Consider the following 19266-nt stretch of genomic DNA (forward strand, 5'->3'; position numbering starts at 1 on the left):
AATATCATGCAATACTCACCAAATACCTCTACTTACAATTTGACAATTCTGCTTAAACTTGTAATTAATATTATATTTTTACTAACAGTAATCAAAAGCTCAATCCTTTAGGGTAATCTAATCAAAATCACCTTATTCAGGCAGGTCAAGGAAATGACTTTTCTTTTTATATCCACCTCCTTTGAGGGTTGAGCTTTAATAAGAAGTGGCAAGAAACTCTTTGTGGCAATCACTCACAAATCATTTCAGTTACAATATATGTAAAGTGATGCAGCAATAATACTCAAACTACAAATACTCAAAAAAAAATTTAAATTAATACGTAAAAAACAACAGCTATTGAGTACATTCACGGCCGACTACTACTGTATCAACAATAATACCAGGCCATGGTACAGTAGATGCATCAATTCACCACGTCGCCTCCACAAGCAGTGACATTTAAGCGAGCATGATGAAAACTGTCACAGGAACTCAACCAAATAACTAAAAACAAGAATGTTCATCTAAACTATATTCAACAAGGCTCACTAAACATCTCTACTTATAATTTAACCATTTTGCTTTTAGTATAAATTATAAATTTTTCAAAATTATTCATAATTATAAATACTATTATATTTAATTAAGGGTAACTAAAGCTCAAATCTTTTAGGGCAATTCATACCCATGCTTTCTTATCATCTAAATAATCCTTTAAATTGTAATATGATTTTTACATAAGTTTATGTAAATTGGATCGATGTAATAAATAAGTCAAATGCCAATACAGCCTTCAAAAATTTTCATGATTTCTTCTGCCTGTTATACGATCTTTGCTTTCCCATATATAATAAGAAAATGTCCAATTATGTTGGCAATAATAAATGGATAACAAAAGGTATTAAGGTAGCTTGTATTAAGAAAAGACAGTTGAGATTTACTCACTACAAATCAAAGTCTCGTGAAAGTAAGATAAAGTTAAAAAAATATAGCAAAATATTACGGTTTTGTATTGACTGCTCTAAGAGACACCTAAATAATCAATACATGGCCCTGCTCTAAAATGGATTGAAAGTTATTTAGCCGATAGACAACAAATTGTAGAAATAAATAAAATAAATGAGAAACTGGAGATGACTACATACAAGTCACCCTATTTAATAAGTAAATTTGGAGTTCCTCAAGGAAGTTAATTTCCTAATTCCCAAATTCATTTAAGTTCTTGTATCCCCCTATAGCTGGGCCAGACGGCATTCACAGTGCATCTCCATCGCGATCGGTCCTGAGCATCTCTCTTGATTTCACTCCATGTCTTTCCGTTTCGTCAGTGACGGTCAGTCGCCAGGTTTGCCTTTGGACGGCCACTTTGCGTTTTTCTTGAGGTTTCCAGGGATCCCTCCGGAGTGTGTGGCCTATTTAGTTCCATTTGCAGCGTTTTATCCGTTTGTCGATTCGGACTTCATTACAGTGTTGCCAAAGATGATCGTTGCAAATTTAGTCGGGCCAGTCAATACCGAAGATATTGTGAAGGCATCGGTTATCGTAAACTTGAAGTTGATGAGAGATTTGACTTGGCGATCTTACACCCATACAGCAATACGGTCTTTACGTTGAACCAGAATATCTTGAGCTTAACCCTCCATGTCAGTTCCGTGGTTGCCATACGGATCGAAGCCGTGCAAAGGTTGCTCGTGCGTTCCTCCTTAGATATAAATGACATTATGAGGCCACTTTCAAGTCACATGATTGTCAGCTTGATCATGTCATCTTTTTTTTTTCAAATAATAAATTTCGTTTATTTCAAAGATTACACATACATTTTTTTAGTGGTTGAGACATCCCAGTAAGTTGCCTTAGGACACTAGTATTGGGAATATCTCGCAACTTCCTTAGCAGATACATTTTATTTAGTAAACAATATAGAAATAAACATAAATGATTAAAACCAAATTTTACAATTAATTGTGTGTATGTGTGTGTGTGTGTAAAACATCAAAGCATGAGATTCAAAAACTGAGGGCGAAAAGCACAGCTCGTTCTTCACAATAATTACAAATGAAAGTTTGAAATTATCTAATAAATAACCCGATTAATAACAAATGATATGAAAAATCAAGATTAGTCTTAAAACTAAATAAAAACAACATAGAACAGAATACTGCAATTTATTAGATCTATTAGAATATCTAACGATTAAAATTTTGATTATCATCTAATTATACTTTAATGAAACCTAAACATCAATAAATAATGCTGCAAATGATATCCGCTAAAATTAATGACTTAGAAAATTAAACCATGATAAACAAGAAACCGAATTGTTTTCGGCCAATTATCGGATTTTAACGTCGTGTGGCTGGGCGAGTTTGATTCTTATGTGTATTTGGTTAGAGTTTGTTTCGTATCACACGCTCGCTGCTGTCGGAGACACAGGGGCACCTTCGTCGGGTTTGCTCTCGAGAGAAAATGGCGGAATTCGACAGTCAAAGGTGTACCCATCTTCACGTTCCATTCTGAATGTTCCCCTGAAACAAATAATTATAACTAGCGACCAACTCGAAAGTCTTCAAGGCGGTGATCCAAAGATCAAGATTCAATGCAACCTTAGAATATCATCATCATTTCAGCCGGAAGACGTCCACTGCTGGACAAAGCCCTCCTCCAAAGATCACCACAGTGATCGGTCCTGCGCTACCCTCATCCAACGTATTCAGGCGATCTTGACCTAATCGTCGGTCCATCTTGTGGGAGGCCTACCAACACTCAGTCTTCCGATACGTGGTCGCGATTCCAGGACTTTGCTGCCCCAACGGCCACCAGCCGTCGAACTATGTGCTCTGCCCACTGCGACTTAATTTTCGCAATCAAGGTAGCTATGTCGGTGACTTTGGTTCTCCTACGGATCTCCTCATTTCTAATTCGGTGTCGCAGGCAATCTCCGAGCTTAACCCTATTTTGGAATATATCCTCAGAAAAATGCAGCAATTACTGAGCACCGACCAAAGTACTGCATTAATATTAACATTTATCTATGAAATTTCGCGTTGAGCGACCGCCCGTAGTCAATAATTACTGGTCCGCGGTCTGCACCAGTGAACTACGCGCAGTCAAAGAAAGATATGTGCAGCTGTTGTTTGTTACCAAGTGGTAAGTAACTGCAAGTTGCGGGGAGTCATTCCGGTGCTGCGGAATTGATGTAGTGAGCAATGCATTATGCAACTTATATAGAACAGTAACCGACCGAGGCGATGTGGCCGGCGGAGGCTGGGTTCATCTAGTATTGTGTAACGACAGATAATAAAAATTATAAGTATTATTATTATATAAGTGTTGGTAGGCCCCCCACTAGATGGACCGACGATCTGGTCAAGATTGCCGGAGTAGGTTGGATAAGGGAAGCGCAGGACCGATCGTGGAAGACTTCCGTCTGAAATGGAGACAATATGGCGCGACTCACCACATGTGTCCGCTGGGCGCCTGCAGACTCACGTGGCTGCTGTACTGGAAGGCGGGCGAGTGCCGCGCCAGCAGCGGCTCCTGGCCCACCACTCCTCGTCCGCGCACGGTCTCCAACGTGCCGCTCAAAGAGAATATCCTCCAGTGACGCTCGCGCAACTGGACTGCTTGCGGACCGAGGTTCTCCAGCCGAATGCAATAACGCCACTGAAATAATCCCACGATCAAATTACAACGAATTTATCTTAATTTTTTTCCGAACATGTTACCCAAAATCAGTGTGCGATGAGTGTGGTGATGTTAAAAATATGACATGAAAGGCATCTAAAAATGATCGATTGATATAAAAATTCAAATGAATATGATATTCAATAAAAAAAGACAATCGGCCATTTTAACTGAAAGAGTAATTAGAGTTAATGACATCACTATAGCTCACTAATCACGATCATTTGTTGATTGGTGCAAAAATATTAGGATATTAAGAAATCTTTATATATATATTGCTTGTGTATGTATGTATGAAATTTTTTGTGTGAGTTCAAGGGGATTCGATGATGGTTTAGATTCACAATTGAACTACCTCCTAAACTACTGGACCGATTTTTGTGTGTTCCAGTGAATTTGAGATTGGTGTGTCTTCAGATGGATTCGAGAATGGTCACCTTGAACCGAACGATGACTATGATGGAACAATCACACTGCCTACTAATGTGAAAAACTCCTTCGAATTTGTTAAAGATTTAAGTGACACAGTCTTTAGTGATATTAGCGATATTGATTTAAGGGAATCGGAATTGAAGTCAATTGAGAAACTGGAGATAGAAGAGAAAAAGGAACAGGAAGAGTTAAATTCTTTAATCAATTATGAAGGGAGAAAATTTCTAGACAAAAATGAGTCAGTAGATCAAATAGAAGATAATGTAGTTGAACGTGGTTATTATTATGATGAAGTGCATAATGAAAGTAATAAATTCCCTGTTGTAGACCACAGATCGATATATGGTAATAAGCATGGCTGGTTCTATATTGGTGGCATAGTTGGTGAAGGTTCCGACACTGCATGAGCAACAGTTTAATTTGTAACTTTGTTTAAATTGCTTCACATTTTGTTAATTATTATTTTCTCATAACATTTAATGTTTTAATGTATAAAACTACTGCTCATTAATTGAACATGAGGTTTAAATAACTGCCTTTATGATATAATTATGGTTCCACTCCTTTAATATATAATTAATTATGTGAAATGAATTTTGAATCAACTATAATGAGGGTTGCGATCAAGGCTTTCGGACCAAAGATCCTATATCCTATATCAGTAGAGCGGAAAAATATGCCTAAAGTCAACTTAATCAATGATATCCCGTCCACTAAACTGTTTGGGAATAAAAAAATATCGATTTAATCATAAAAGTATTTTAATAAAAGACAACCTTATTGTTGTCTGTTTAGGTTGAGTTTTGTTTAATATATCCTTTATATGAATACTGTCCAAATGACAACATATTTGTTTCTAGTTGTTTGATAAGCACTCATAAACAGAAAATGAAATTTTATTGTTGCTGTGATTATTTTAGTAGTCCTTATAAGCACACAGAGGCATTTTAGCACTCCTCATTGTTAACATCTCTTGCCATTTCTAAGACTGTCTGTTACTGTAGATGTAGCATACGTTTGACGAAGCCATTTGAACTTAACTTTTACTAAAACTATTTAATTAACCTAAGATCAGGCTGAATCTCAATTTCAGTGAGTTTGAGATTGGTTTAATATTGGTTTTTTAATATCTATATGTCAAATATTTGTATGCTCAATAACGGGCACGACTTGGAGAGTTAAAATGTATTTAAATAATGTATCTATAATGTATTACAACTCCTCCTAACGGCTGGACCGATTTTTTCAAATTTAGGACGTGTGTACAGGACAACGTCTGTTGGGTCCACTAGTGCTTATATAAATATTTAGATATATTCTTAACGAGCTGAGCCTCTCAAAAGATACTACTAGATATAACATAACTAAAAATCGGCAAAAACTACGCGTGTAGTGAACGTGGCTAACTGTCTAAAGGTATATGAGACTACAAATCGTAAGCTTTAAATGCTACTTCGGTCGTGTAGCCTTACAGAATTATAGAGGTCACGAAAATCCCTGAAGTTATCATTAATCAATATCGATATTATAAAGAACACACGGGTTTTTTTTGTTTCCTTGTTAGTTTGTTTCAACGCGCTTAGTTCAGATCTACCAATGTATTTTAATAATTTTAGAACGTACTTAAATATAAATTTTTGTCGGAAGAAAAACCACTGGTGACCGGATGACTTTATGGTCAGTGATGTAAACACATATAAAATAATCCAGCATACTACATGATATGTTTATACGTAAGCTTCACATATTATATCTAAAGACAAAATTATTATAGCTTTCGAAGCTGCAGGCATAGTATGGAGAGATGAAGCCCGACAAAAAACAGACGATACCCAGTAGACAGAAGAATTCTGCGACTCCCGGCTGCCCATGTAGAACGGTATCACGGTGACCCTGACTCCCTCGGTGGTCTCGCGGTGGACATCGCTGAGCTCCAGCCACGGGTGGTTCTTCTTTTGCCAGGCTCTCAGGGTCTCTTGTTCTATGAATGGGGGATCTGGAAACGAGATAGATAGATGGCAACGAGACTTCTAAATGTTCAGAGCGATTCTTTGCAACGCAAGACGGATTTTTGTTGCCAGCCTTTAATGAGGCAGTACGCGCTTGATTGTTGAACACTTGAAAAACCTGATAATATTTTAATGAAAACAAGTTCTCTATATAAAAATAGCAGATTACTTTATTTAACATAAATACAATGTAGTCCAGGCTAGTAATGTTCACAGAGTAGAAAAATTTGACATACAAGTCAGTTCAGCAGAAGACGCTACATTTAAATATTGTAAAAAAAACCGCTACCATTCATTATCGTTTTTCGAGACATTTGGTATCTTTCGATATAGAAATAAATGACTAATACGCCTCTTATATGCTGCAAGTTAAGTCACCACATGATTGTAGGTGCTATTTTCATCTCCCGAGATAAAATCCTTTACTTTCAAAGTCAAAGTTAAATAAACTTTATTCAAATAGACTAAAACTAAGCGCTTCTGAATTGTCGCTATAAATGTATCTTTTAAATTACTGAATTTACCATATGTTCGTAAAGCAGAAGCAGAACTGGCGAGAAGAACATATAAGAAACTCAACAGCCACTCTTTTCAATCAAATAGAGTATTTTACAATGGCTGTAATATACATAATAAATTAATTTGTATGGTGCTGAATCCAATATATGAGTCGTGTTTAAATAATATAAATTATTTCATGAAAAGTAATAAAGAATTGAATGTATAAATATAAATTATCGTATATACATTGTAATCCATATTTTATATTAAAAAAAAAAATCCACCGCTGAGTTTCTTGCGCCCATTCTTCTCTGGTCTGAGGCAGTCTCTTTTGAATGAGAATTGATAATTGAGACCAACTTGCAAGCTTACTTGCCGATGTTTTATATTTAGTGCGTTTTTATTGTACTTTTGTATGTTTACTATTTATTATTCAGCACAAATCTAATAAAAAAAAACTATTTAAGATAAAATAAATAATAAAAAAGATTAGAAAAAATAATATTTCAACTAAATAAAACTTACATGCATATACCCTACTCTAACGGAATCAATTTTAAGAAAATAAGAGCCTTTTATTAACCTTTTAGGTAAAAGATCTATCTAATGATATAGATACACTAACCTTTATCCGGATTGTGGATGAGGAACTTGTCAAAGAGCTCATGCTGCAGAGGTACACGTTCCACCGTAGTATATGGTATGATGTCGTCGTGCGCCACATAATCCAGCCCTGGAATAGCGTACAAACTTCGACTCGACTCTTGGTTGCCCAAGAATGTCACTGCTTCAGTCTGGGCACGCTGACGCGAAAAATAAAATTTCAGTGTATTATTTTGTTAAATGGATGGAGTATAAAATAAACCAATTTTTTTTTCGTTTAGTAAAAAAGGACAGTTTTTGATTTATAGGATAGCCGCAACACTATGAACAGAACTTAACTGCTAGTAATTTCAATTTTTATTAATGATTGTTTACTTAACGTTTGTTTGAAAATATAATAAAAAAGTATGAAACCAATCCACCCATGGTCAACTGCAGTAGCAGACTTCAAGAGATGAGTTGCAACTCAAAGAATAGGACAAGAAAGAATTGTTATGTTAATTATAAGCAACCAATGAGACATCTACAATATATTATGTAAAGTCACTAACTGCAACAGCAACAAACTATTCACAATGAAAAATGTCTCAAGAGGTTTTTATTTTAGTCTCTAAAATTCTCTGGTCACAGATTTCACAAGAATAATCCAACACATATACTAGACATTTCCCAAGTTTTTAAATCCAATGAGCTCAGTTGTGACCAGGTTTTTTTTATACTACTATTACTATAAGGAACAAGACAAGCACTACATTTAGCTGATAATTGCTACACCCTGCCCATTACAATGCAGTGCCACTCACAATTCTTGAATTACCTAAAATTTCTGAGTGGCACAATAATTGAGCTCGTCACCTTGAGACGTAAGCAGTTAAATCTCATTTGCCCAGTAATTTCACTAGCTAGCCTTCAGACGAAATACAGCAATGTTTGCACATTATTGCTTCATGGCAGAAATGGGTGCTGTTGCGGTAACCATGATCTAGCCGGCATCATGTGCTTAGGAGCCTCCCACTGGTAAAGACTACCTAACTAAGACTGGGGCAACGGAAAGAGTATGGATTAGGCCTTTATCTCTGTATTAAGATGTGTCAATCACTTTGTAAAATAGGAATAAAAATACTTTCTGAAGTACACAGATACAAAGAAAAAGAAATTTCAAAGCAAAATTTAACACACACAAGTCATTCAAATTATCAATGATTTGTTGTTTTTTCTTTTGTTTCAAAAAAGAAAAAACAATTTTTTTTTATAGTTTCAGTAATGGTAACCAATAAACCAGATTCTTTGATAATATTAAAATAGTGGTATAAAGTGTTACTGCAGGAGTCACTGAGTGTAATTAAACTATGGAACACTTCAGATTAGCCACAGTTTACAGTCTTCACCAATCTCATCATCATTTATCAAACTGAACTGAATTACAACTGAACAAAGAACCAGCATCAGTTATCAGATATATCAAATTCAAATTAGTGCTAATATTTAATTAACATTTTTTTATGTCAGTAATGAAAGGATTTCGGCTTATTTGATAGTAAATGAAAACCCCTTCTTTTTTAGTGTTTATAAGGAAGACAAACTAAATGTTGCTTCCACATGGGACACATAAAAAATACAAACCAATATGTGAAACAATATGTAACATTACTACTTGGTTCAATAATTGTCAGAAACATAAAATTATATAGATAATTTCTTATTTAAATATACTGTACTTTAATAAATACCAATAAAATAGTAACAATAAAGTAGTAAAAGAATAACACAGTCAACAGTTCTAAATAAAATAAACCTTTTAACTTACTATGTATGGAGCATCTCTTGTGTCTATTAGAACTTGATAAAAAGTATGTGTTCTGCCTTTCACTTCTTTACCGACATTTGAAAGAGAATCTCCAGATGCGTCCGTGTTAGCATTTTCTACTGTATCTTTTTTATTAATTGCGTCTCTATCGTACACTCTTGCTAGCCATGGGAATAGTATAACGCCCCTGTATCCAAATACTTTGTGCAAAATTAGTTGGCCTGTTTCATACTTGCCGCTTGTTTTAGGGGATTCTAATTTACCTACTTCAGCTAGTCTGTAAAATTAAAAACATTCGTTATTTGGAATTATAAGGTTATGTTTATTAAACATTAACATTACATATTAACATTTTACACATACCTAGTGTAATTCGCTACATGAGTTAATAATACCCTACATGCTGTAATCCTTAATGGATTTGATGGCACAAATCTTAGCAATGTCTCCATTTTATCATTTTATAATTTTTATTTTTGTCTAAATTGTAGATGTTTTTATTTTAATTTTTGACAGTTTGTGCCCTACAAAAAAAAATCAGGCTCCTATGATGAAGTATCAAGTGGATATGCCATGCGTGTTCTACGGATAGCAACCGAAAGGAACAAATAAATCTATAAGAAGGGCAAAATAAAGATTGGTGGACAAGCTCGGCCTCCGGCTGAATGATTTATTTATGATACTTGATTTGCTTGAATAATATGCTGATTATGAGGATAATAATAATTAACACTTTAAAAAATTATTTCTAATGTTGTGAAAGTAATTATCACGTTAATTTGTTTATTCTATCAATCTTTCTTTATATACATATAATAATTATATTATTATTAAACAATAAAGTTCTAGTTCAGACTCGAAAGTGAAACGGAAGAGAAGGAAGAGAAGAAGAAGTATTGAAAAGTATGAAAAGTGGAAAGTGATTCAGTGAGGAGAAGATAAAAGAGGACTAGTGTTCGGTGCGGTGTAATCTGCTGAAGACACCGCCATCTGAAGAATAAAAACGGCAGACCGGTGAAGTACAAGTTCGTGGAAGTGAAGACAAATAAAGGCTCGTTCTTTTAAGCTGTGTATTACTTTCCAATCCCTGACCCACTCTCGTGACAATTGGTGTCAGAAGTGGGATTGAAATGATGTGATTGGTGCCAAGGAACGCTCATCCTTAAGATTACATATCCCACGGAAATGCGGAGGTCGCAGCTTTCTAAGTGCCAAAAACCTGCATAATGGTGAGTTGTAAAATCTCAGGGACTATTTCCTAAGTAAAGAATGGGCAATCCATCGAGAAACTAGTCCGCTGTCTTTATCTAAAGAGAACGTGCGAAAACCGATGATACTCAGTACTCAAGATCGCTTGAATGTATGGAGGGGAAAAGAGCTTCATTTTATCGGGCTCTCTATGGGCCTGATGTAGACTCAATTTCATCTGTACCCTAGCTACGGTCACCAAATGGTGACGTTTTTGCAGAAACTGAAGGATTTGCCTGTGCCATTGCTGATGAAGCTATCAAGACGAATAACAACCGGAAATACATCATGAAGGATGGCACAGTAGACATATGTTGGGGGTGTCATCATCCTGGTGAGTCCATCAGACATTATTTCCGGTTGTTCTCGTCTTATACACGTATACTCCAGAGCCAGTTCTGGAAAAATGCCGTGCCAAGCTCTACCACTACCGACCTATCATCACGGACAGAACTATCATTGCTAATAAGCCTGATATTGTGTTGGCAGACCGTGGGGCATTTATTGTTGATATTATCGTGCCGTGTGATGATAACCTCTGATAAGTCGTGAAAGCTGAGGTAGACAAATTTTCGAAGTATAGTCGACCTAGCACAGGAGGTTACTGGATATGGATCTTGATGATAGGGTTCTTGGTTCAACTACTATTGTCCCGATAGTCGTATCCGTAAACGATCTTCATCTCAAGAAGCTTTCGCTAAATATCTGGATTAAGAGTGAGATACAAAAGGTAGCTATTTTGGGAAGGGTACGTATCGTGCGGAAGATCCTCGGTCTGTCGCCCTAACCACCGGTCGGACTCTATTTATTTTGATTATATTGTTTTTCATAGAAATTTTAGTTTGATCATAATTAAATTAAAGATAAAATTAAATACAGATAAAATAAAATTAATATAGTCCGATACAATTCATAAATGTTAAAGTTTGCTCTCAATACATTATTTAAAAAAATGCTAAATATATCAATAAGTTGTTATATGTCACAAATCTCATAATTACAACAGTCATACACATCATTACTTATTAAATTACAGCTTATTCTTATGCCATGTATTTTCTAATGGACCATAAAAGAAAGCGGCTCTTTTTCTTAATACAGAATCGAAATCATCAACCCTATTCTTGCCACTACTAGTAGCAGTACAATGATGATTAATGGGATATGTCAACTAGCCCTGCACTGCAACTGTACAACTCAAATGACAAGCGTAGCAGTGCAGTTGCAGCTATTTAACAAAATTGCCATGCTGCAGGGCAATGACAAGTGATACACATTATACACACAAGACTCTGCTAACAGCTGTTTGCACTTTGTAGGTGTAATATGACATGAAGGTGTTTAAAAGTGAAGTTCACTATAACAATGTTACTGTATATTTATTTAGTTTGATAAGCAAACTATTAGAAGTTCATGTGTGTATTTTGTGAAATTCATTAGTAATTTATCTAAGAATGATTGTAACACTAACCCTCAAAGAAACCACAGGGATCCGAATATATTAATATTAGACGAAACCCCACTGACCTTGCAGTATGACAAAAAGCTGCCTTGCTATGAGTGTCAGAATATAGAATAAACTGCCCATTAATTTAAATTTATTAAATAAAATACTTTTTAAGCAAAAACTTAAACACTGGTTAAGTGAGCTATTATTTTATACCACTAATCAATTTCTTAATGCGAGGAAATTTATGACATAGAATGTGAAATTTTTTATTAATAATTAATTAAAGACATTTTTAGTAATTATTTTATTAATATGTTCATAAATATTTGCAGACATATTTCAGCTCAATTATTTAATTTTGTTATGTGTTTAATTACTTATACCATTTATTGTATTTAATTAATTTGCATACCTAGTGCAACATGCAAACGATTGTACCATAGTAACATACCAAGTTTATACACAAAAAAAAGAATTTGATAGATTGATGGACTTCTTTTTGTTTCTATAAATATAAAAAAAAAAAATAAAAAAAAATAAAATTAAATGCTGGACCAATTTTTTCGACAGCAAAAGCGCACCACTATTATATCGATAGGTTTCCTGCACCTCTCTAAAGCTGTCAGTAAGTGATTGGGTTGGCTGTATGTACTATTTCAGTTCGAGGTTGGTACTGATTTCCACACATTTTGTCTAAGTGTGCGTAAGCTCAGGAAATAGAGAATGGAGTAAAAGTGTTCTGTCATAAAATCCCAAAAAAAAAAGTAAAAGTGTTCTGTGTTCTGCAATCTCTTTGCTTTGCAGCTGTTTTCTATTCAGCTGTTCTTTAATCAAAGTTTAAAGTTCAAGTTCTGTTTTTAAAAAATTGTACCTTTGTAAATTACGTTGTTTTATAACTTTTATATTTTTAAAATGATACGTTTATTTACAAAAACAGTTGTTAATATCGGTAAGTCAAATGCAACATGAGCATGTATTATTATTTCCTTTATTACTATAAATATTTCTAAAGTGGAGTGAAATTAGAAGTCAAACATTATGAACTATTAGAATTTAATTATTAAATGTTGACCGTATCTTTAACCATCAAGATATTTTACTTGCAGCACCAAGGAATACTCGATGTATTGCATCGCTCTCAGCACTTAACGACACGTATCAAATGTTGTACAAAACATGCCGTGATTTCGCGGAACAAGAACTAAAACCAAATGCGGCTAGGTACGACAGGGAGCATTTGTATCCTAAGGATGCTGTAAAGAAAATGGGAGATCTAGGATTAATGGCAATAGCCACTCCTGAGGAGTTTGGTGGTTCAGGCTTAGACTACCTAGCTTACGCCATTGCTTTAGAAGAAATTTCAAGAGGTTGTGCAACTGCAGGTGTTATAATGTCAGTGAACAATTCTTTATATCTTGGGCCCTTACTACATTGGGGCACTGATAAACAAAAAAGTGACTTTGTCTCACCATATTGTGCAGGTTTGTTCTTAATATTATATACCTACTATTATAATTGGATATTAATTGTAATTAATTAATATTATAATAATTTTAGCATTATATTTTAGGAGATAAAGTTGGGTGCTTTGCATTGTCTGAGCCAGGAAACGGCTCAGATGCAGGAGCTGCTTCAACCATTGCTAAAAATGAAGGTGATAAATGGATAATTAATGGGACCAAATGTTGGATCACTAATGGTTATGAAAGTGAAGCATCTGTTGTGTTTGCCACAACTGACAAAAGCTTAAAACATAAAGGAATCTCAGCATTTATTGTCCCTAAACCAATCAAGGGTTTGGATCTAGGCAAGAAAGAAGATAAGTTGGGTATAAGGGGTTCATCTACTTGCTCATTGATCTTCGAGGACTGTGAGATACCAAAGGAGAATATATTGGGGGAACCTGGTTTAGGATTCAAAATTGCAATGATCACTCTTGATGCTGGCAGAATAGGAATTGCAGCTCAGGCATTAGGAATAGCACAAGTAAGTTATAATACTATTAGTTTGTGTTGGAAAATAATTATATAGTATAAAGTGAGTTGTAACAAGATGATCAAAGGTGCATCATTTTTATTTTTATTTAAAAATTTCATTTAATTAATCTAATTTTAGTGTAGTTCTGCTTTTTAACTGATTTCAAAAAAGGAGGAGGTTCCCAATTCATCGGTATGTTTTTTTTATGTTTGTTACCTCAAAACTTTTGACTGGGTGAACCGATTTTGATAATTCTTTTTTTATTTGAAAGCTGGTGCTTACCGTGTGTGTGGCCCCATTGGTCCATATCTGACAATGGTATCCATGACAAGTATTAAAGTTGCTATAAGTAGGTGGATGATAAATTTACGAATAACTCAATATCAATGTACACAGAGTATGATGGAAAATGTAAAATTACCATATTAATAAAAAAAAATTTAACAAAAAAACATCTGACTTCAAAATACTATTCCAAACAATAGATACTTAATTTGTTTTTGATTTTTAGTGACTTTGAAGTACACTAATTAATCTAAATATGTGTGTATATACAAAATTTTTCAATGCAGCAATGAACATAAGCACTTTGCAATTTGATTACAGACAGTTAGAAATTCTGCCACAGATCGCATCCTTATTACAAGTCGTTAAGGAGTCCCATTGATCATCAAATTCAACTACAATTATTTGACCATAATAGTTATCCTAATAGCATAAAAAAGAAAAGACCAAGTATTGTTAATTTGCTCCTGAGAATTGAAGAGTTTCGTTACTTTGTCCTGGATCCCATCATCAGAGCCTAACCAAACTCTCACAAAATTACCTTTGAAGTATATCCTTTCCACTAAAAAAGAATCATTGAAATCGGTTGGCGCGATATTGATTTATTCGTAAATTTGTATCGCTTTTACTTATAACATATTTAAGACTTTTATGTTTTTCTCATGGTTGCCATTGTCAGATCTGGACCAAATTGACCACACGGGAAGCACCAGATTTCAAATAAAAAAAGAATTATCCAAATCCGTTCATCCAGTCGAAAGTTCTGAGGTAAAAAACATACCGACGAATTGAGAACCTCCTCCTTTTTGGAAGTCGGTAAAAAAGAGTGTCTCTATGTTTTTCATTTCTGACTGTGTCCTTTCATTTGTCCCATTCTGATAAGTTGTGGGGGGACTTGTCAATAATTGTATATTTAATGAAAAAATTACTCAGATACACTTTTTGCATATCAATCAATATATATATAAAAATGAATTGCTGTTCGTTAGTCTCGCTAAAACTCGAGAACGGCTGGACCGATTTGGCATATTTTGGTCTTGAATTATTTGTGGAAGTCCAGAGAAGGTTTAAAACGTGAATAAATATGAAAATGTTCGGATTTAAAAAAAACATTAATTTTATTTTTCCTTTGATGTGTCCCTCATCGTTCAGAAATCAAATTGAAAGAATAGTTTAAAATGAATAACTAATTAGAATCTTTGTATCTTTCTAACTTTCTCAGGAGGTAAAAAAACAAACTTAATTTTAGGACCTATAGTTTATAGATTAACTATAATTGATAATGATACTATGTTATTCAAATTCAAATATTTTTATTCAAAATAGGATTTATAATCACTTATTGAACGTCAAAATCTACCACCCATTCAAAAGAGACTGCCTCAGACCTGAGAAAAAGGGGCGCAAGAAACTCAGCGGGCTTTTTTTTATATAAAATATGGATTACAATGTGTTATCGTATAATAAACATTTATAATTCAAGAGCCTGAGGGTGTTCGCTTTATTCCCAGTCCGTGGTGTCATTAAGAAAATCGTTTATGCTATAATAACCTTTCCCACACAAACGTTTTTTAACAATTCTTTTAAATTTCGTAACACATTTGTTTTGTACATTTTCTGGGATCATATTGTAGAAGCATATACATCGCCCAACAAAAGACTTACTAACTCGACCCAACCGAGTAGTAGGCATAACAAGTTTATGTTTGTTCCTCGTGTTAACATTATGAATGTCACAGTTTCTAGAAAATTCCTCAATGTGCTTATGAACATACAAAACATTATCAAAAATGTATTGAGAAGCAACAGTCAAAATGTTTATTTCTTTAAATTTTTCTCTTAATGATTCTTTAGGACCTAGGTTATAAATCGCGCGAATAGCCCTCTTCTGCAGCGCAAAGATAGTATTAATATCGGCCGCACTGCCCCATAACAATATACCATAGGACATAATACTAGAAAATAACTAAAGTATACTAATCTCGCCGTATCTATGTCAGTTAACCGTCTGATTTTCTTAACCGCATATGCTGCAGAACTAAGCCTATTCGCCAATCCTTCAATATGGGGGGCCCCACTGCAATTTGGAATCAAGAGTAATGCCAAGAAATATAGCAGATTCCACTGGTTTTACCACCTCTCCATTTAATAAAACATTCGCATCTACATTTTTGACATTTGGCGCGGTGAATTGAATATATTTGGTTTTATGATTATTTAACAATAAGTTATTGGCGCTAAACCAGTAAAAATAGCAATACAACGTTTGCTGGGTCGGCTAGTCTTATATAATAAATATAATATTATAAAGCTGCAGTGTTTGTTTGTTTGTTTGAACGCGCTAATCTCTGGTACTACTGGTCCGATTTGAATGATTCTTTCAGTGTTGGGTAGTCCATTTATCGAGGAAGGCTATAGACTATGTTTTTTTTTTCAAAATTAGGGATCCGTAATCAAATTGCTATTTTGTATCACAAGGTGTAAAATCGAAAACCTATTTTTGCGTACGCTGCAAAAACTATTGATAATAGAACAAAATGATGTACAGGCTATAATATAGGCAATATTTTATTACTTATAAAACTATCGCGTGAATTATACTTTATATGGCAAAACAACGTTTGCCGGGTCAGCTAGTATAAATATAATAACCTTACAGATGATAAGTCACACCATCCTTTTTTTGAGTTGATAATGTATTATTTAAGCACTTTTTATAGCACACTTAGGTTTGTTGATTGACATACAGTTGACACAGTTACAAGGTTTTACTACGTACGCAACTAATTTTAGTTTCAATTATTAGCAAAGTTTAACTGAATATATGGCACGTCAACGTCACACATTGTTCGAGACTGGCTTGAGTACGCCCACTTGGGCATAGTATAAGTTGTTGCACTTTATGACTACGCCTGCGGTATTTAATTGGAGCGTAGCGGAGACCAATCCTAAATCTAAATAGATAGCCAATATTACTTGCCGATATTAGAGCATTCCGTTTATTGAAAAATGAAAACAGTATTTCACTTTTAATATTAGAATAGAAGACATAAAACATTAAAAAGAACAACAAATAAAGGGTAAGAGTAAATTTAATAATATACTTTTGTAAGATTTTATGATCATTATAAAATTTTATGACTCACTGACGTCTGACACCAATTATATGTTTTTATTTATATTCCACATCCAATCCACAACAAGTCAGATGGATTAGATTTAGATCTACATATCTACACACAAAACAGGAGAAAAAAAATAGGATTTAACAATAATATCTCAGCTTTTCTTATATAATTCGGTGGATCACTGCACAGTCTGATAGCCTCAACTTAGAAAAAAAGGAGTTAGCGTCTATGGTACACAAAAAAAACGGTTAGCCTCATACAGCTACTTGAGCTCATGAGGATCACTCAAATAATCAACCTTTTCATAAAATACTGGGGAGTTTTTGGGTCGAAAAGGGTACAGTAGGTACAAAAGAGTATTTAATAACAGTGTTTCAGTGTTGTGAATTTATGAAAATTGTTATACACTATACATTGGCTATTAAGGAAGATGTACACACTGCCTTAACAATTTTGTTACAGATATAAGCCAAGTATAAAAACAGTTATAAAACAAATTATTTATTCAACAAATATTTGTTTTAGGCAGCTTTGGATGTAGCAGTCGACTATGCTTCAAAAAGAATGGCATTTGGCAAACCAATAACAAAACTACAGTCAATTCAAAATAAATTGGCTGATATGGCTCTCAGATTGGAATCTGCTCGGCTACTGACCTGGCGTGCAGCTTGGTTGAAAGATAATAAGAAACCATTCACAAAAGAAGCAGCTATGGCGAAGCTGGCTGCATCAGAAGCTGCTACATTTGTTTCTCATCAAAGTATACAGGTGAGATAGCACAACCAATATAATCACTCTTAATAATAAGAACTCATGTATATTCCCGTAAAGGTAAAATATGTAGATATGTATCACACAACCTCTTTCTTTGGCTATATCCGTAGGTGGGCGCTTCGTGAGTGTTCTCTTCTTCCCTCTATTTTTATTTCTAGTAATAATCTTTCAGCTTTAAGACTATTACAAGCCTTGCCTCTGGATAGTCTCTGGTAAGCACTTACCATTGGGAGGCTCCTTTGCACAGGATGCCGTCTAGATTATGGGTACCACAACGGCGCTTATTTCTGCTGTGAAGCAATAATGTGTAAGCATTACTGTGTTTCCCTCCGAAGGGCGCCGTAGCAAGTGCAATTACTGGGCAAATGAGACATGACATCTTATGTCTCAAGGTGACGAGCGCAGTTGTAGAATTATCATCAGCTAAATGTCCTGCATGTCTTGTTCCTTATAGTCATAAAAAAAAACCTGGTCACAAGTGAGCTCATTGGATTTAAAAACTTATAAAATTTACAAATATTATAAAAAAAAAGGTAAATTTTTGCATAAGAGGTGTATTAAATTAAATTTTTAGTTATTTGATACTTTTCAGTTTTTGAAGATGATTTTTCTTAAACGTAGTTTTTTTTATCAACTTTCATGTAACAATTTTACAGATACTTGGTGGAATGGGGTATGTCTCCGACATGCCAGCAGAACGACACTACAGGGATGCAAGAATCACAGAAATTTATGAGGGTACTTCGGAGATACAGAGGCTTGTTATTGCCGGTCAAATTATTAAAGAGTATGGAGTATGAAGATTAAATTTGAATGTAAATCACCATTGTGTCCCTATCAGTATAAGTCTGTAAAGAATAATCATTTACAGTAAGATACTGTTATATCTTTAGAGACTGGTCCCATTAAGAGATAGTTATATTATTTCATAATATTTTTATATTATAATAAAACTGTAACTAATCAATGTATGTACATGAAAAATATTTGATAAAATCTCATATTGAGGATATTTTTATAAGTATAGATCACATAATATTGTGCTTGAGGTATATTAATAAAAGTTTAACAGTGCCAATATAAGGTGATAAACCATGTATTTTCTTAGTTTAACTGCCATTAATTATAATATAATTGACTGATTTTAAGGAATATTTTACAGAAGCAGCGAAATTTTTATAGATTATCTGTTCTAGTTATTATAAAAAGCAGCCATATTTTTACTTTTGATATTGAATCATGCCAGGGTATATAATATAGGGTATACAAAATATTGTGTTTTAGTGCTATAAAAATGAATTAAAATGCTATGCAATAAAATATAACAATTTTATACATACTGAATAAAGACATATCATAAATAATCAATTTAGATTGTATTTTTAT

At 34.1% G+C, this 19266-nt stretch overlaps 2 protein-coding genes across 2 annotated transcripts; one reads left to right on the forward strand and one right to left on the reverse strand.

Moving 5' to 3' along the window:
- Window positions 1-2130: 2130 nt before the first annotated feature.
- Window positions 2131-9565, reverse strand: LOC126967084 (polymerase delta-interacting protein 2). Its single transcript, XM_050811467.1, has 6 exons — window positions 9382-9565; window positions 9019-9295; window positions 7234-7411; window positions 5931-6094; window positions 3440-3645; window positions 2131-2507 (listed from the first exon to the last, which is right to left on the reverse strand). The coding sequence occupies exons 1-6, from the start codon at window positions 9468-9470 to the stop codon at window positions 2387-2389; spliced, it is 1035 nt and encodes a 344-aa protein (XP_050667424.1). The 5' UTR covers window positions 9471-9565; the 3' UTR covers window positions 2131-2386.
- Window positions 9566-12498: 2933 nt separating this feature from the next.
- On the forward strand, window positions 12499-19252 carry LOC126967019 (short-chain specific acyl-CoA dehydrogenase, mitochondrial). The gene is made up of 5 exons (XM_050811329.1): window positions 12499-12665; window positions 12823-13197; window positions 13287-13702; window positions 17632-17874; window positions 18537-19252. Exons 1-5 carry the CDS (start codon window positions 12629-12631, stop codon window positions 18678-18680), a joined length of 1215 nt encoding a protein of 404 aa, XP_050667286.1. The 5' UTR covers window positions 12499-12628; the 3' UTR covers window positions 18681-19252.
- The last annotated feature ends 14 nt before the right edge of the window (window positions 19253-19266 follow it).

Source organism: Leptidea sinapis, chromosome 1 (genome assembly GCF_905404315.1).
Source record: "Leptidea sinapis chromosome 1, ilLepSina1.1, whole genome shotgun sequence".
In the NCBI taxonomy this organism is placed as follows: Eukaryota; Metazoa; Arthropoda; class Insecta; order Lepidoptera; family Pieridae; genus Leptidea; species Leptidea sinapis.